This window comes from Lepidochelys kempii, chromosome 1 (genome assembly GCF_965140265.1).
Source record: "Lepidochelys kempii isolate rLepKem1 chromosome 1, rLepKem1.hap2, whole genome shotgun sequence".
In the NCBI taxonomy this organism is placed as follows: Eukaryota; Metazoa; Chordata; order Testudines; family Cheloniidae; genus Lepidochelys; species Lepidochelys kempii.
In genome coordinates, this window is record NC_133256.1 from 32,677,374 (window position 1) to 32,697,640 (window position 20,267).

General features: G+C 42.7%; 1 protein-coding gene across 7 annotated transcripts in view; it reads left to right on the plus strand.

Moving 5' to 3' along the window:
• Nucleotides 1-20,267, plus strand: part of DYNC2H1 (dynein cytoplasmic 2 heavy chain 1) — a 407,641-nt gene that overhangs the window by 170,626 nt on the left and 216,748 nt on the right. For 5 of the 7 annotated variants that reach the window (XM_073338445.1, XM_073338435.1, XM_073338425.1 and 2 more), the window contains exons 67-69: nucleotides 897-1,016; nucleotides 15,285-15,419; nucleotides 16,337-16,480. In XM_073338445.1, the coding sequence (XP_073194546.1) occupies nucleotides 897-1,016; nucleotides 15,285-15,419; nucleotides 16,337-16,480 (399 nt within the window). The remainder of the gene's footprint in view (nucleotides 1-896; nucleotides 1,017-15,284; nucleotides 15,420-16,336; nucleotides 16,481-20,267) is intronic. The other 2 variants (XM_073338455.1, XM_073338416.1) reach the window with 1 other exon arrangement.

A 20,267-nucleotide genomic window follows, 5' to 3' on the forward strand; every position in this document is an offset into this window, starting at 1 on the left:
TTGCTGGGAGCTGCTGAGAGTTTGGTCTATGACATTTAGAGAGAAGTGGGACAAATAGAGGGCCACTAGAAAAAACGAGGAATTAGAAAACAAAACCCTTCATCATTTCAAAACATTACTCATTGGGAAGCTAGTTTATTCAAAACTAACGAACATAAAATTTGACATTGGAGAAAAAGATAAAACACTAAATGTCTAGCTTAACCAGACATACAACTCATCTCTGCCTGCTGAAAACAGGAAAACAGCTGAGCAGCATTGGTAGGAGGGCTGTTTGAGTTAGCATAAAGTTACTGGAAGAAGCCAAATAAACAGGCAAGAAATTACCATTATTTCTTATTGGATCTACTTGTTGGTTATGTCTATGTTATGAGCTAGGTGGGTGCTCCCCAGCGCAGATAAACATACCTGTGCTAGCTCTCATCTGAGCTAGCATAGTAAAAATAGTAGTGCAGTTGCAGTAGCACAAGGAGCAGCAGCAGTGGTATGGACTAGTCACCACAAATATGTACCTATGGTATTCTGGTGCATTTGTGCTTCATCTGGCTAGCCCTTGCCACTGCTCCCTGTGCATCAGTAGTTACACTATTATTTTTAGCTTGCTAAATCAGAGAGCTAGCACGAGTAAGTCTACACGAGCTGGGAAGCAGGCCCCTAGCTTGGAGTGTAGATGTAGTCTTTGAAGCCCATGCTTTCCCCTGTTCTCATAATGTACTCCATTTATCATCACTGTATTTTGCATACACAAGGGCTACGATACTGGACTTACAGAGTCTAGTGTTTAAGTTTTTAAGTGTTGTTAAAAATGTTGGGTAATGTACATGGCCAAAATTGAAGCACATATGTTACTGAGGTTAGTATTTTCCTTCTTGTTGAATATGTTGCTTTCCTCTTAGCTTTTAGCTTTAACTATCCAGCACGAAAAACCAGATTTGGAAGACCAGAAGACAAAACTCTTGCAACAAGAAGAGGAGAAGAAGATACAATTAGCTAAACTAGAGGAATCTCTTTTGGAGGTAAAATAAATATGTCCTACTGATTTCAGATTAACATAGTAGATCTAATACTGGTATCTGTTTAAAAGCCAGATGCTAAAATTGTTAATAGCAATAATGAGCTTAAGAATTTGTCTGGAGGGGTGGGGAAAGGAAATGTGTAAACTCATGGTGAATTGTAGCATTTCAGGACATTCGAGATTATCACAGCCACATTAGGATCAAATATCCAGTTAGTGCTTGAATTGTGCGGCTGGATGTAGGAGAGGTTCATATATCAGGTTGTATCAGGAGAGGTTCACATATATATATATATATATATATATATATATATATATATATATATATATATATATATATATATATATATATATATATATATATATATATATATATATATATATATATATATATATATATATATATATATATATATGAGCCAAGTTTCTCTTTTCAGTTCTGTTTTCCTTCTGTTATTTTGAAGTTGGTTTTCTAAATATTCTGTTGGACTTTGATTCTAATGAAAGAGAACATGATCTGAATTGAATAGTACACCTGTAGAGAAAGGATAACTTCAAAGGAACAGGATTAAGTTTCAGCACAGTTGATGCATTTGTGAAAACATCCAACAATTTTTTTGAAGCAGTGCAACTGTTTTTTTGTGTGTGTAATAAGTCTCATTAGGTACAGTACATTTTAGGAAACAGTGAATTTTGTTTTCTATTGCTTTTCAGCCATAAAGACTTTGTGCCAGACTGTGAACTCGTTACTCCCACTGGTGAGCAGTTTCTTGTTTGAGTCATCCCACTGAAATCAAAATCAGAACTCTTCAGAGTATCTGCTTATTATTAGGAGTAAGGGATCACAGTGTGGTCATATTGCCTTTTATTGTACTTGTCTTGCTGAATATGGGCCTGCTCCATTGCCTATTAAAGTCAAATAAATCTTTATGTTGCTTTTAAGAGACATTGGATTGGGCATTCTGGGTATCATCCTGCACCATTAATTCAGTAGGGGCTTTCCTGTTTGCTTCAGTGAGAGTAGAATCAGGCCCTCTATCCACTGGTTTTATGTTCTACTAATTCTGTTACATCCCTACATTTTTTGGTATTCTCTTGATATATTGTTAGAGCTGCTGATAGATTTGAGGAAATCTGCCTAATTATTATTATTCATGAGAGTAATTCTGCTATGAAAATGGTTTAAGTCAGCAGAAGCCTTTTACAATGCAGTTTGGGAAAAAAAGATATGTAGATAATAACAGAACCTATTACTTACTTACTTACTTACTTTTTAAACAGTACCATTACATGCAGTCAACCTTTCAAAATGACATAGGAATGAAAAGATTGATAAGTTGACTATGTCCTTGCAAGTCAGCAGTGTTTCTTATTAAAATTTCCTACTGAAGTAAATACTAACGTAATTACAGTAGTTGCAGATATATTGTAAGCTGTTAATTAGCTAATTTCAGAAGGGAAGTTAGAACCTTAGAGCAAGTATGTCACACTTGTTTAGTGGTGAGGTCTGAATTAGGATTTCAGATGGGGGTTAGAAGAAGGGAGTAAAAACGTTAACTGGCAAGAGGCAAATTTTGCAATATTGTCTGACTAGAGAGTTTGCCAGAAATAGTGAAATTAAATAGTGAATTTAGAGATAATTAGACTTTGTTCTTCGAGGAGTGTCCCTGTGGATGCTCCACGTAAGGGGTCTTGGTGCCTTGCGCTTGTAATCAGAGATTTGTAGTAATAGTGCCCCGGTTGGCCACACATGCGCGGCAGCTGTTTCACGCCGCTCCAAGTGGCTACCAAGCATGTGCAGCCAACCGTCCCTCAGTTCCTTCTCTACCGCCTTTGGCTTGAGTTGGAGCGACCGCAGCGCCCCTTATAACTTTAGATATTATTTTGTGTCCCCCCCCCAGCTAGTAACCTCTTATTCCTTTATTTTTTCCTATTTCTTGTTTATCTTATGAAAAAAATTACTAGTTGTCTGCCTTCCCCGTGAAAAACAGAAGGGGGACAGAATGGGATTATTCCTATTTCTTCTTCAAAACTAATGTTCCTTCAGGTATGCCCAGCTCTCTTGGCTTTAAATGCTGCCTGACCTGCAGACTCTCTGTTCCGGTCTCTGATGGCCACGTGTAGTATGCCCAGTGCTTAGGGGAGACACACATTGCTCAGAAATGTCCCCACTGCAAAAAACTGACCGTTCGGACGAGGAAGGTCAGGGATCTCCAATTAAAACTCCTGATGATGGAGAAATCCCTCAAACCAGCCTCTGACCCCAAGTCCAGGATGTCTCCTGGCCAACGGTCACCAGTGGCAGCGTCTGACAGGGGCTCTACCTCCAAAGTGACTACTAGGAGTTTTCTCCTAAAAAGGGCACAAAAAAGTGGTCTCATTCTTCGCCACAGTGAGATTCGCCTCCAAAAAAGCGATCTCTGAAGTAAAAATCTACCCCGGTACCAAAGGCACCGAAAGCACTGGACCATGAGGCACTGGGAATATGCAGTCCTGAGATTACCTGCCGCTTTCACCCTGATTCCCAGCCAGAGCATGCTGCTGTCCTTGGTGCTGATTCTCCCGGTGACACAGCAATTAATCAAACAGGGAGATCTCCTTGTTACTGTTGCTGGCACCCAGTGCCGAGAGGCAAAACAACAGCAAGGGGGGGTTTGTTACCCGGTGTGCTTCACTCAATAATCACAACGGGGTGGAGAAGCTGAAAAGTTTATTTGCAGCTGCAAACAAGGTACAGGGAGAATAGAATTTCAAATCCTGCACCTTAGAGCAGGTTATTATACACACTTTTATATTTTTTAATGCTACTGCACTACACATTAGCTAATTAAAACTTTATATAAATACTTTGCTTTTTTATATGGGTTACAACAATGTTTATTTTTTGCAACTTTTAACAAGCATTTTTAGCAACTTAAACAACTAGCCCATTTTGTCTGGCCTTGTAACTGTCTCTCTTATTATCTTTAGCTTGGCGTCAGCAAACCTTACACTATGAGGCATTATTTGCGACTGCAACATTGTTTTAAAAGCAAAAGAGCTTATTTAAACTAGCTAGGCCTGAATTTTATTAAGGGGGGGGTTGAGAAGAAGCCCTTAGGCCTTCAGCAGGGAGACTTTTTTGACTTTTATGGCTTTTTATCCCCCCAACTTAACTAGTGGCCATACCTTGGGGTCTCCAACATTACCTCAACACCTGGGACTCTGCTATTCAGCACCGACGGCACCCCAGCCAGACCGGGACCAAGCGTGGTTGCTACTCCCTTTGGCTCAGCTCCTCCTCTCTTCAGCGATGAGGACGAAGAGGATGAGGCAGGGATCTACACCCTGCACCATTCCTCACCTAAACCAGGACCCTCTCAGCACTGCATGTCTACAGATGCAGAAGGCTGGCAGCCTCCACCATTGGTACTGCCTCCCATGGCGTTTCCACCCAACTCGGCATACTGGGACCCATGGGCATTATATAGGGCTCAGAACCACAGGCCCCCCCAACCCACTTAGATCCAGAACAACTTGCTCCCCTTCACCTCCTGCACCAGCTCCTTCAGAAGCGCTGGATGAGGAGGTAGAGGAACCTGAAGATGCGCCTGAGGGTGATACCCTTCCACCCACCCACATTTCATCTTCATCGCCAGACAAAACAATAATTCCACCACTCCCTACCTCGGGGGATGATTTCAAATCCTTCCAGGAGCTCTTCAAATGAGTAGCTGAATCCCTAGACATCTCACTAGCAGAGCTACCAGAGACCCAGCAAAAACTCATACTTCAGGCATCCCCATCAGCAAAGATTGCATTCCCTATTAATGAAGCCATAATGGATCTGACAAAAATAATCTGTCAGACACCTGCCACAGCCCCACCTTTTTGTAAAAGATCTGACAAGAAGTAGTATGTCCCTACAAAAGGAACTGAGTTTTTATTCACCACCCCCACCCCAACTCATTGGTGGTAGAAGTGGTTAATCAAAGGGGAAAGCAACATCAATCTAGAACCACCCCTTGTGACAAGGTCTGGAAAAGGCTAGACCTTTTCAGGCAGAAAGCCTACTGATCAGCTACCCTCCAGTTCCGTATAGCCAACTACTTGGCCTAAATGGCCAAATATACACGAAACCTGTTCTCTCAAATGTCAGCTTTTATTGAACAGCTTCCAGATGACAACTGAGAACAATATAAGGCTAACATCATGGAGAGTTCCCTCATCGCCAGAACAGCCTTTGAGCCTTCTCTTGATTCTGCAGGTACGGCAGCACGTTCAGTAGCTACATCCGTCGTCATGCGTCGCACTTCCTGGCTACATCTGTCCCGGTTTCCAAGGGAAGTTCAAGCCACAGTTGATGACTTACCTTTTGGAGGCCAAAAACTGTTTGCGGACAATACCGACGCGCCATTACACACCTTAAAGGACTGCCAGGCAACCTTGAAGACACTTGGAATTTATGTCGCTCCAAATAAACAGAAACAGGGCAGAATTTACAAGCCACAATTCCGCACTGCTCCATATGCTCAACCCCAACGACACTATGACCAATGCCGGCAGCTCCAAGATCAGCCATCTACGCCTGACCATCTACTTCCAGGCAAACATTTTGAAGTATTGGTTGAGGATACGAGAACCCCACATTCCCTAATTCCAGATTTACATCTTATCTCCAGCCCATGTGGAGAACGACTGCTAACATATTACCCAGTCTATAAGACCAGCACTACAGACAAATGGGTTCTGGAAATTATCCAGCAGGGTTACTCCATCCCCTTTATTTCTATCCCACCTGCCCATTCCCCTTCCCTGTCCCTCCTCAGGGACCCCTCTCATGAGCACCTGCTACAACAGGAAATAAATCACCTCTGACAATTAAGTTCCGTGGAACCTGTGACAGTTCAACACAGTGGGAGAGGGTTTTATTCCCATTATTTTCTCACTCAGAAAAAAAACTGGAGGGTGGAGTTCCATCCTGGATTTATGGAAACTCAACAAGTTTGTGAGAACACAGTGTTTCAAAATGATGACTCCATCCACAATAATTCTGGCATTGGAGAAAGGAGATTGGCTCTTGGCCCTCGACCTACAAGACTCTTACTTTCATGTTACCATCCACCTGGCACACAGATGATTCCTGTACTTCACCCTAGGGAAACAACATTTCCGATAAGAGTGCTTTCTTTTGGCCTGTCCACCGCCCCAAGGTTGTTTTCCAAAGTTCTCGCCATTGTGGCTGCTCACCTTCCCAGCAGGGAGTGATGATCTTTCCATATTTAGATGACTGCCTTCTAAAGGCACCAACACAACAGACAGCAACGAGCACCACTCACATGACAATAACCCTTTTTACAGTCCTGGGCTTACAAATAAATCTTCAGATGTCCACCCTGATACCTACACAACAGTAGATGTTTATAGGGGCACATCTTGACTGTCTCAACGTGACAGCAAGATTACCCCAACAACGCTTCCTCACCTCAACTAATCTGATTACAACAGTGAGGGGAAGCCCACAAACATCCACCAGAACGTTCTTAAAACTTTTGGGGCACATGATGACTACAACATTTGTTGTAAAATGTGCCAGGCTCCACATGAGATGTTTACAGGCCTGGCTCTGCATGGTCTATATTCTGCCCAGACACTCCCTCAACAGATGTCTCACAATGTCCTGCAGAATGAAGGACTTGCTCACATGGTGGACATGCTCAGGTGTCCCCTTCCTACAAAAAGCTCCATCTATGACAATCACCACAGAAGCTTCCCTCCTGGGTTGGAGGGCACACTTACATGACAATACCATCCAGGGTCGCTGGTCAGTAGCGGAATCCAATCCCCACATAAACTTACTGGAGTTAAGGGCAGTCCAGAATGCTTGCCAGCACTTTCTTCCTCTAATACACAACAAGACTGTCAAGATTCTCACTGACAATCTAGCAACTATGTACTATATAAACTGCCAAGGCGGACTCGATCTTATCCCCTCTGTTCAGAAGCAGTTTGGCTCTGGCAATGGTGCATCACCAGCAACATACATTTTCTGGCATCCTATTTGCCCGGATGCCAGAACGCAACAGCGGATCAACTAAGCAGAGACTTCTTCCAAACCCATGAGTGGGAGATGCTTCCCGGAATCCTCAAAGCCGTATTCAGACAATGGGGATTCCCCACAATAGACCTATTTGCTACTGCCCACAATGCCAAGTGTCCACAGTACTGCTCCCAGGCCAGACTGGGGCACAACTCCCGGGGCGACACCTTCCTTCTGAAATGGGAAGCTCCACTTTGTATGTCTTCTCTCCAATCCCATTGCTGAGTTGTGTCCTTCACAAGATTAGGCAAAACAAATCCAGGGTCATTCTCATTGCACCAATATGGGACAGACAAACATGATTTCCCTAACTGAAACAGATAGCAGTGAAACCACCATGAACCCTTCCCCTAGTGCCTCATCTGCTGACACAGGATGTGGGATGTATCCGTCACCCCAACGTTGCCGTACTCCACCTCAAGGCCTGGTTACTCCATGGATGAAAGGGCTCGAGAGGGAATGTTGTACTGAAGTACAAGACATACTACTGAACAGCCACAGACTAACTACAAGAAAGATGTATACGCATAAATGGAACCGATTCTGTACTTGGTGCCAAGACAACCATATTATTCCACAGTCGGCCCCATTACCCCGTATCCTCGATTATATACTGGCACTTAAAAAATCTGGGTTATCCACCAGCTCACTCAGAGTACATTTGGCTACCATCACCTCCTTCTACACCAAGGTGGACGATTTCACCATATTTGCTAATCCATTGACTAAATGCTTCCTTAAAGGTATAGATAACACCTATCCCACACTAAGAGACCTGACTCCTAAGTGGGACCTCAGCCTTGTTCTCCGCATTCTCATGGGGAAACTGTTTGAACCCCTTGCAACCTGTTCATTGTTACACTTATCTATGGAGGTGCCCTTCCTAGTAGCCATCACATCAGCAAGAAGGGTGGGAGAACTAGGTACCCTAATGGCACACCACCTTACACAGCATTCCTCAAAGATAAATTAATTCTGTGACCACACCCTAAATTCATATCCAAGGTCATATCAACGTTCCATTTAAATCATCCCATTTACTTACCTGTATTCTTCCCGAAACCACACACTGACAGCAGGGAGGCCTCCCTTCACACGTTAGATGTTCACAGAGCTCTAGCTTTCAATATAGAAAAAACAAAAACATTTAGAAAATCATCCAGACTCTTTTTCTCCACAACAGAATGATCAAAGGGTCAAACTATATCCAGACAAAGACTATCCAAATCTATATTGACATGTATCCAGTTGTGTTACCAAAACCACAATCTGACAGCTCCCCCTGGAGTATGCACAAACTCCACCAGAGCAATATTGACATCTGTGGCCTTTCTCAACAATGTGCCCATCGTGGACATTTGCAAAGCAGCTACCTGGGCATCAGCCCATACCTTTACTAAACACTACGCTTTAGAACAACAATCAACTGCAGACGCTCAGTTTGGACTCTTGATGCTATCCACCATACATAAACCAACTCCGAAGCTCCTCCCCTCCACTGGGGGCACTGCTCAACAGTCACCTTCTTCTCAAAGAAGAGAAGATTACTCACCTTGTGCAGTAACTGAGGTTCTTCAAGATGGTTGTCCCTGCGGGTGCTCCCTACCCCCCTGCTCCCCTCTACTTCAGAGTTGTACGCCAATCCTCTGGGGTAGAGAAGGAACTAGGGGATGGTTGGCTGTGCATGCTAGGTGGCTGCTTGGAGCGGCACGAGACGGCCGCCACGCATGAGCGGCCAGCCAGGGCACTGCTACTACAAACATTTGATTACAAGCGCAGGGCACTGAGACAACTGAAGTGGAGCATGCACAGGGACAGCCATCTCGAAGAACCTCAATTACTGCACAAGGTGAGTAACTTTCTCTTCAAAAAAAGTAAATAATATCCTTCCACTGTCCATTTACTTACCTCTGTAAGCAGGAAAGGGGAATACGTTTATGAATTTGCTAGTTAGATTTTCAAGCTGAAATCTAACAAACTTTGTTTGCCAATTGGATAAGTATGAATAGAATAACCCCTTTTTATTGAGTCCAGGGAATGTTGCTACTTTTAATACTGGGTTCTTTTTCCGTCAACTTTTAACTCGAACAGTATTTCTCAGATCAGGACACTTTCTTATTCTTAACCAACCAACAATGTATTAATTCATCCAGAACCACATTAGTATCCAGCCACAGTTCACAACTCATGTGTAGATAATACCAGTCTTCTAGGCATGTATTACACACACAGTACAGTCTTGCAAGCAATTAGCATAGACTAGAGTTGAGGCTCAGGACTTATATCAAGGAACAATGCAAATGACCAAGATTTTTTATTACGTTGACTTATGATCATAAATTCTCAATTCCTAACACATTGATCACACTTTCAATGATTCACTTGTCTTTAAGGTACAGATTGTGGTTAGTACTCTTTGACTAGATCAGGGGTTGGCAACCTGCGGCATGCATGCCAAAGGTGGCACGTGAGACGATTTTTACTGGCACTCTGCTGCCAGCTGGAGTCCCGGCTGCCGGCCCCACTCAGCCCACTGCCTGCCTGAGTGAACGGAACTCCAGGCCAGCAGCAGGCTGAGTGGGGCCGGCGGCCGGGACCCTGGCTGGCAGGAGCCGGTGGACGGAACCCCAGACCAGCGGTGGGCTAAGCCGCTCAGCCCGCTGCCGGTCTGGGGTTCTGGCTGCCAGCCCCTTGCCAGCTGGGGTCCCGGCTGCCGGCCCTGCTCAGCCTGCTGCCGGCCTGGGTGAATGGAACCCCCAGCAGGCTGAGCAGGGCCGCAGCCAGGACCCTGGCTGGCAGGAGCCTGCAGACAGAACCCCAGACCGGCAGTGGGCTAAGCCACTCAGCCCGCCGCCGGTCTGGGGTTCTGTCTGCCGGCCCTGCTCAGGGCACTGATGGTCTGGAGTTCTGGTTGCCGGCCCCTTGCCAACTGGGGTCTTGGCCGCCTGCCCCGCTCAGCCTGCTGCCGGCCTGAGTGAATGGAACCCCAGGCCGGCAGCGGGCTGAGTGGGACTGGTGGCCAAGACCCCGGCTGGCAGGAGCCGGTGGACAGAACCCCAGACCGGCAGTGGGTGAGCTGTTGCTGGTCTGGGGTTCTGTCTGACACCCCGTTCAGCCCACTGAAGGTCTGGGGTTCTGGCCACTGGCCCCTTGTCATCCGGGGTCCTGGCCATCGGACCTGCTCAGCCTGCTGCCGGCCTGGGATACCAGCCGCTGGTCCCGCTCACCTTGCTGCTGGTCTGGAGTTCCATCGGGGGGGGGCCCTATAAATGTAAAATTTATTACTGGCATGCAAAACCTTAAATTAATGAAGACTTGGCATGCCACTTCTTAAAGGTTACCGACCCCTGGACTAGATTGATCCGAAAGTGGACAAGTTTAGAATATTAAAAACAATTGCTTAAAGTTACTGTTTTCAGTCTCTAGGCCAATTTGCTTAGACATAGAAAGGAGTTAAAAACTAATATATTCTTACTTGAGGTCTCACTAGAGTGTGTGTAGGCTTATCAAGATAACCTAGTTATTTGTATGTGAAAAAATAGAAGGGGAAATAGTCTTTGAAATGAAACCTCAGCACTTCTTTTCCTGTTCACCCTGGGATGGGGGAGAGTCCTTTCTGCGCGGCAGTTGCTCTTAAGATTCTGCAGCTTCTTGTTGGGTTCAATCAATTTTCTTGAGCACATGGTGACCTCAGTTTTATATACTAGAGTTTATGGGCTCTTTGGAGAGGCCCATCCTCTTATTTCTATGGGACACATGCCAAGTGGGTGCTCAGGTTTCAGTTTAGGGTATATTTATGCTTCAGTGTAAGTCCAGGGTTCAAACTCAGGGTTCATGCCTAACCCCTTCTGTCTACATATAAATCATGCTAACCCAGGACTTGGACCCAGGGTCCCAGGACCCCACAGTGGTGGAGGGTCTGAGCCTGAGTCAAGCTGGGACCCAGGGTTCAAGCCCTATTGCTTTGCAGTGTAGATGCAGCCTCACTGCACTTGTGCTCTCGGAGTCTGCCAAAAGTGTTCCACAATCTCATGCTCTGACTTTCTTTGTCCTGTGTTCAGTCAAGTTTTCCCACACTGCACCACAAACAAAGGGCTACAGCGACCACATTTTAGGAAGGCACTGGGAAGTCAGGGGTGTAGGTGGTTGGAATTGAGCGAGCAAAATGCAGTGTAAGATGCTGGAGTCCCAGCTTGGGACCCAGGGTTCAGCAATTCCTAACCTTAACTTTGCAGACGAGTGTAGACACTCAAGCCCACGGCTAACAAATGCAGGATCTGCTAACTTGAGTTCTCCTAACTCTGGACTTACGTTGCACTGTAGACATATCCTTAGTTTTTCTGCTGTTTCCATTGGTATGCAGGAGATGGTGACGGGGTATAACAAATTTCTTCAATTTTTTTCTTATCAGAGGCTTTTTAAGTTTGATTCATTTCAAGGATTGTATTTCATTATTTGCCCCCACTGTCAGTTGGGGTACTCCCCTCCCCAAGTAATTTCTTTTCATATTTAAAAGTTATATCCTTTTTTATATCTTCTAACATTTCTTCTTCCTTGTACCAGACAAATCCTGTTACTTCTGGAGTACAACAATTATTTACAGTGAAAACCAACAATATCTCTTATAATCTTCTAATTTGGAGGATATACTCTGTACATTCGTAGAACCATAGAGTTAGAAGGGATCGCAAGGGTCATCTATTCTAACCCACTGCCAAGATGCAGGATTTATTGTGTCTAAACCATCCAAGACAGATGGCTATCCATCCTCTTTTGAAAACCTCCAGTGAAGGAGATTCCACAACTTCCCTAGGCAATTTGTTCCATTGTTCTACTGTTCTTAGATTCTTTGATTGTACATAAGCATTTCACATTATTTAGGACTTACAATACAAGAGATATTTTCCACATATAGAAGGAGGTAGATCTGACTTTCAACACAAACAAATCTGTAGCTTCTAATTTGAGGTGAAAGACGGATTATTCCTGGTATATTTGTTTAATAAGGAAAATGATGTGTAGTTCATAATTTGGGATGAAAACATGGTTTGGATTTCTTGGGATGACAGGCAGTTTGCCCAGTTTGCTCTTCAGTCTTGCAGCCACACTTTTAGTTTGTTTAACTTGCAGCTTCCCCACGCATCTCTTGAGCCAGTCACAATGTGCAATGGGCCACATTACATAGGAAAACAGGGTGTGACCGTTGGTTGGTAACTTGGAGTTCTTTTTAGTGAGGTTGGGAGTGAGAAAGAGGTTTTGCCTATATGCAAATTATGAGAGATTTTTGCCTAGGTGATTAACAATACTCTTAGCCATTTTAGTTTCTATTCTTGGGAAAGGAACTCCCAACTTTGGCTTATCTGTGGGTCCTTAGAGAAAGTGTCTCAAATTATGTGAAACATTTTTAAAATTGTCTTTACTTCTTAGATAGATCCTATTTGGGGATAAACAAAGGTGGATAGCTATTCATACTTTTTGAAGGCCAGAAGGAATCTGTAGTTATTAATATTGAAGGCATATGTGTTCTGTGTATTCCTTACACCACTTTGTGCATGCTGTCATGGTCAGTCACACTCACCTCCCACTTTTTTGTTAATTTTCCTGGTCTTCCCCATAAAGTGCCCCACTATGGGCATCTTCTCCCCATTCTTGATCTTCCTGCTCCACTGGCTCTTTTGGAGGACTCTTCTTTCCTTGAGGATTCCTTCCCCTTCCACCTTCCTTTCCCTAGTAACCCTCCACCCTCAGGGGTTTCTCCTCCTGGTTGCTGTTCTTTGGAGGGCGGGGGAGAGAAGCAGCTGTTCCTTGAAACTGTGGGGCTTATCGGTGACACAGCATACACTTGTTAAAGGTATTTGTACTTCTCGATGTACAAGGATTTATATGGAAGTCTCACTTGTGCATTGACATGAGATTATATCAGTATACTATGATTCCATTAGTACATTTTAGTTAAACAGAAATTAAAAGGAACAGTCACAAGAGTGAAATGCCTGCAAGCTGCAAGGAAACTTTTTAAAAACACCATAATAGAGGCTCAAATTATACACCCCAATTAAAAAAAACAGTAAGAGGACAAAAATGCTACTATGGCTAAACAATAGAGTAAAAAAGGTGGTTAGACACAAAAATACATTTTCTAAAAATTGGAAGTCAAATCCTACTGAAGAAAATAGAAAGGAACATAAACTCTGGCAAGTCATGTGTAATAATATAATTACACAGGCCAAAAAGGAATTTGAAGACCAGCTAGCCAAAGACAAAAAAACTAACAGTTTTTTTTTTAAAGTACACCAAAAGCAGGAAGCTTGCCAAACACTCAATAGAGTCACTGGATGATCGAAGGAGCGCTCAAGGAAGATAAGGCCATTGCAGAGACACTAAATAAATTCTTATGCATGGGTCTTCACATTAGTCTCCCTCACATTAGTATCCAACCACCGTTCACCACTCACATCCTCCCTCTTTGGCTCTCATCTCCCTTTCATGGTTCAGTATCCTAAAAAACAGACAAGTCCAAAAAGTGCACCATCCATGAGGTTAGCTTAGCAAGCTCAGTGGAAGATAGACTGTGTCCTGCCTGCTTTCAGACCACTGATGTTGTTACTGCCAGGGAATGGAACTGGTGAAACTGTGGCTCTCCAGCCCACTGAAGTTGCCATTTCTTGAAATGGGTGCTATTGTCCTTGGAAAAGTAGGCTGTCATCCTGCAAATCTACCCATCCTCTCAGGATGAATTCCAAGAAATTTATGGAAATCAGTCCGAGAGAGATACCACCAAGAGTGTCAAATTGCGTCAAGGAGGGGAAGAGAACTTGCTCACCCTTGGAAGCCAAAAAAGGGAAAGAAAAAGCCTGGGAAGTACTGCAAAGCTTCCCCCACTCCTCCTTCAGCGTGTCAGTCTAAGAAGGAGAGCTTTCTCAGTCTGATCAAGAGCAGGCACCACAAATGAACCAGTAAACAAAAAAATTGCCAACAAGTGTAAAAAAGTGGTGGCTGCAATAGAGAATCATCCAGAAAAGGAGGAATCTGCAGACAAACCCTGGTATCTTTGAATGCCCAAGCAGAGACTGCATTTCCTCTCCATCTGTCCTTGAAGAGTGTCTTAAGGGAAGAATGTGAGAACCCATACAAATAAAAACACCTGAGTGAACAGGCTCTGACGTTGTCTAAGATTCAGGAATCAAAGGATACCATCCTGGCCCTATTTAAAGCCAACAGGACCATATCCTCCCTAGAAATAGAAATGGTCATTTCCTCATAGGGGGCATTTTTTTCTTCAAAGATCAATTGATAGAAAGTTACAGAGTGTTTTCAGGAGGGATTTCAAAACTGCCCTTTGTGCATTGATTGTCACTGTTTGATTTGCCAAGGTTGCTCTGTCCTGGCTTAAATAATGTTATGCATTCATCTGACCATCAGGAAAATAACTTCCCATCAGAAGGCAGATTCGGGAAAATGTTACTCCCAGAAAAGAAATCTTTTGGTATTTCTCCCTCACCCCAAATAATAGTGCTACATTCAAACTTTCTAGATTAACATGAAGTAAAGATAATTGTACAAGAAAATTCAGAAAAAAATTATGGAATGGTCATTGGGATTTCAGAGAGGAGTTCTGATTGTATAGTTGGGATATTTTTAGTTGCTAGTAAATCACAGTAACTGCAGTTGGGAAAGAGGAAGAGTAAATCTTACAGAGGTTGAGTGTCTTTAGAGAGAAAGTAGCTAGGTAGAAACTTCCTTGGAATCTGCAAGATTATAAAAGCCAGCCAACTACAGGTTAAAATTGTAAAAGGAAAGGTATTAAATAATTCCTGCATCTGAGTCTCCTATCTGCCTTTTAGGGGGGAGTGGATAAGGCTCTGACTATGAGGCCATCTTTTTCTATAAGCCCAATAAAAGCAACTCCAAACTGGGCCTTCTCAATTTTTTGTAGATTGTTCATGTATTTTATTGCTGCATCAACATAACACTTCAGTTTTCAGGCTGACCATCTTATCTCTAATATGCTTTTTATCTGTTTCAAGACTAATAAAAATGTTAGAGGCACCTGCAAAGGTAAAAGTAATTTCTCTCTCAAGATAAATTCTGGTATTGGTATCAGCATCATATTCCATTTATACACTGCACAGTTTCCTGAAGTGTAAACTTATGAGTTAATTTATTAAAGTTAATTTTAATTTTTTTCAGACTCTTGCAACATCACAAGGCAACCTACTTGAAAATAAGGATCTGATTGAATCTTTGAATCAGACCAAAGCAAGTAGTGCACTCATCCAAGAATCTCTTGCTGAGTCTCACAAACTTCAGATTTCTCTTGATCAGGTGATGTCTATTCTTAAAATGTTTCTTTTTATTATTTTTTCAATGTCAGAAATAACATTATTGCTCCTGTGTAATCCTGTTGATGTCCATGGACCAGCCCTGCAATATATAAGGATTATCTCCTACATACGTTATTTTCCGCTTTAGTTGGTCGGTTATTATTTTTGTACTATTATACTTGCTATTTAGCTACATGTCTAATGCTAAAATGAGAGCACTTATTGTGTCTGATGTTTAAAGATGGACATGAACAAATCAGAGGTGAAATCCTGGTCCCACTGAAGTCAATGGGAGTTTTGCCATTGATTTAAATGGAGCCAAGATTTCATGTATGCATCTCCATGTGTATGGGTAGTGCTGTGCTTATTTCTTTCTTTGAAGTAAGGGATATTTTCAGATATACAAGCACCAAAAGCGTTTTTAATTGTTACACTTTATCGGTTTTACACTTCTTGAATGATTACATAACTGAAATAATCTTTTTAAAATAAAAAAAATGGTTAAAATGAAAAGAATAGAAAAGTAATTTTGAACTAACATGTTTTATGTCAAATTTCAAACTGGAACTAATGTAAAGGCCTGGATTATATGCCCTAAAATTGGGGGGTTTATAATAAGAAGACTATAAATTAAAGCATTAGGTCTTATAATAAGAGTATAAACATAATTTTAATTCTAGTAACACAAACAAACTTGTTTAATTCATATTTGTATGTGGATTAATTTTTTAGTGTAGTAGAGTTTAAAGTATGTTAGGAACCAAAATATCTTTGATTTTAATGTGATTGGATATGGTATATTTTGAAGTTGTAGAATGCATCTGAGTGGTTTTTTGCTAGGTTGAACAAGTATTTATTCAGTGACCCTTAGATGGCAGTAGAGTACTGATCTTGAGTATTTTTAATTTTTATCCACAGGAGAGGGATGCATATCTCCTTTTAGCTGAGAGTGCCAGCAAGATGTACTTTATTATCTCTGACTTGTCCAAAATTAATAACATGTACCGTTTTAGTTTGGCTGCTTTCCTACGACTTTTCCAAAGGGCTTTGCAAAGCAAGCAGGTATGTCCTGTTTTTTTGCAGCTGTGAATTCAGGAGAGGGATCAATATGCTTGTGGTTTTTAAAAATTCGTAAGTGCTCTAGATGTTTTTAAAGAATAACACAACATTAGTATGGACATGTTGTACTACTATACATTATACATTCCAAATATATGTATTTACTTTCAGTATGTAGGAGTCATACCCTTGTTGCAACACTCAAAATCAAGTAACATCCATTCTTCTTTGAGTAGTGTCCTTGTGGGTGCTCCACTTCAGGTGCGCCTGCCTCCTGTACCTTTGATCAGAGATTTTTGGTAGCTGTGCCCACTGGGCCTGTGCATGTGCGCCACACGTCCTTGTGCTCCACTCTGAGGCTATATGGGGCTGCGTGGGCAAACTGCCCTCAGTTCCTTTTCAGTCACCTTTGGCCCGAGATGGAGTCTACTGTGTGCTTATTATCTCTAATATTTAGCAATTAGTTAATTAGTTAGCGTATAGCTAGTTATCTTATAATGTTTATAGTTGTTGGAACCATTCCCTTCTCTCTCTCTCTCTCTCTCTCTCACACACACCCACCCACACACCCTAATTATATCTATGAAAATATATATATATATAAATAAATATATATATTTTCATAGATACAGTTAGGTAATTTTTAACAAAAAGAAAAGGAGTACTTGTGGCACCTTAGAGACTAACCAATTTATTTGAGCATGAGCTTTCGTGAGCTACAGCTCACTTCATCAGATGTTTACCGTGGAAACTGCAGCAGACTTTATATACACACAGAAATCATGAAACAATACCTCCTCCCACCCCACTGTCCTGCTGGTAATAGCTTATCTAAAGTGATCAACAGGTGGGCCATTTCCAGCACAAATCCAGGTTTTCTCACCCTCCACCCCCCCACACAAATTCACTCTCCTGCTGGTGCTAGCCCATCCAAAGTGACAACTCTTTACATAATCAAGTCGGGCTATTTCCTGCATAGATCAAGGTTTTCTCACATCCCCCCACCCCCATACACACACAAACTCACTCTCCTGCTGGTAATAGCTCATCTAAACTGACCATTCTCCAGGTTTAAATCCAAGTTAAACCAGAACATCTGGGGGGGGGGGGGGGGGGGGTTAGGAAAAAACAAGAGAAAACAGGCTACCTTGCATAATGACTTAGCCACTCCCAGTCTCTATTTAAGCCTAAATTAATAGTATCCAATTTGCAAATGAATTCCAATTCAGCAGTTTCTCGCTGGAGTCTGGATTTGAAGTTTTTTTGTTTTAAGATAGCGACCTTCATGTCTGTGATTGCATGACCAGAGAGATTGAAGTGTTCTCCGACTGGTTTATGAATGTTATAATTCTTGACATCTGATTTGTGTCCATTTATTCTTTTACGTAGAGACTGTCCAGTTTGACCAATGTCCTCTGCCATGTACATTGGTCAAACTGGACAGTCTCTACGTAAAAGAATAAATGGACACAAATCAGATGTCAAGAATTATAACATTCATAAACCAGTCGGAGAACACTTCAATCTCTCTGGTCATGCAATCACAGACATGAAGGTCGCTATCTTAAAACAAAAAAACTTCAAATCCAGACTCCAGCGAGAAACTGCTGAATTGGAATTCATTTGCAAATTGGATACTATTAATTTAGGCTTAAATAGAGACTGGGAGTGGCTAAGTCATTATGCAAGGTAGCCTGTTTCCTCTTGTTTTTTCCTACCCCCCCCCCCCCAGATGTTCTGGTTTAACTTGGATTTAAACCTGGAGAATGGTCAGTTTAGATGAGCTATTACCAGCAGGAGAGTGAGTTTGTGTGTGTATGGGGGTGGGGGGGATGTGAGAAAACCTTGATCTATGCAGGAAATAGCCCGACTTGATTATGTAAAGAGTTGTCACTTTGGATGGGCTAGCACCAGCAGGAGAGTGAATTTGTGTGGGGGGGTGGAGGGTGAGAAAACCTGGATTTGTGCTGGAAATGGCCCACCTGTTGATCACTTTAGATAAGCTATTACCAGCAGGACAGTGGGGTGGGAGGAGGTATTGTTTCATGATTTCTGTGTGTATATAAAGTCTGCTGCAGTTTCCACGGTAAACATCTGATGAAGTGAGCTGTAGCTCACGAAAGCTCATGCTCAAATAAATTGGTTAGTCTCTAAGGTGCCACAAGTACTCCTTTTCTTTTTGCGAATACAGACTAACACGGCTGTTCCTCTGAAACCTGTAATTTTTAACCACTTTCCTCTGCTAGGGGTCATTTTTCATTATTTTGCTCAGGAATGTCGGGTCTTCCCGGGATTCAAGAGGTGCCTTTCCTGCCATGAAGCTATTCTGATCAGGGACAGGCATTCCCAGTGCCTCCACTCTTTGAGTGATATTCATATCTCCCAAATCTGTACTTCCTTCAATGGTAGATCCTGTAAAAATAGGGAGATCTAGTTTAAACTCCTGATGATAGAGAAAGTTCTATAACCAGCTTCAGATTCAGGGATGGAAGACCCCCTGGGGCATAGACTTCCCAGTACGGCCAGTGCCCCATCCACATCAAGATCTCAGTCACCAGAGACTGCTAGAGTGTTAGGCAGTACTGCAGCACTGAATACATCTATGGTGCTGAAGTCCTCAGCATAGGTAGCCTCAACATCTGCTTCTAAGCCAAAGGAGGTAAGGAGTAAATCTCCAAGAAGAGCTCAGTTACCTATGCACAAGAAGGCTACTGAGACCTCAAGTTCCAAGAGGAGTTCCTTGCAGGCTCTGAGTGATGCTGGTACTGCAAAGGCAAAGAGGAGTCAGTTGTCTAACAAAGACTCAGTACTAATTTTGGGTACCCATACCCAAAGTGGCAAAGACATTGTTGAGAAGAGTTCTAAGCATGTCCCTAAACAATACTCGATGCTGGTAACATGAAAGTCAACAATTCCAAAGACCAGTTGGTTATCTACCATACTGATGGAAATGGAGCCGATTCACTCCCATGCCAAGTGCTCTGTGTTAGAGATGAAAAGAAGGAACAGGGAGACCCAGAGGCAGATTGAGTAAATGGGCTTCTTTATTGCGGTACTTGTTCCCCTCAACCGAATTGTCAAGTAAGCTCACCTCATGCTCTTTTATCTAAGTTAATATGTAAATACCCACATTTACTACAACACCCCCAAACCCTTATTTGATCATATGAATGCCCATATAACAAATATTAATAGCTATATACTGAATATAATTATACCTGCCCTGTTTACTGTTTACAGCATTAAGCATATTCTACAGACATTTTTACGTTGAAGATACATTTCTTTGCAGTAATCGTAGCCACAAGTTCCCTTAATCAGCAGTTCACAGGGGAGGGAGGAAGGAGCCATGACCCTGAGCTCATTTATGTAGCTGGGAAAGGAAGGGAGTGGGGAGATAACACTTCTTCACCCAAAGGGTATCCCTCAGACAACCACATTCCTTATGCAGCTGCAACACTTATCTATCCTTAACAAACAGAAGGGGAGGGAAAAGGGTGGCAACTTTATCTATCATGTGAAGAGACAGTGTCTGCCTGTGCCTTTACCCCCTATAGCGGTTACCCAGATTTTTACTTAACCCTTACATACCCCAGCACTCGGTACCACCTGCATTGGTATCAAAGCCATCCTCCTCAGGTTCTCACTCAACCCTGTCTTCGACAACATCAATACTCCAAGAATTTAGGTACCCTAAAGACCTGATAATATGTTTGGAGCTTGCGTCTCCTTAGTTAATGGGTGCTGGGGGTTTGTCAGCGTCAAGATTCTCTTGGTCATCTACTGCTCG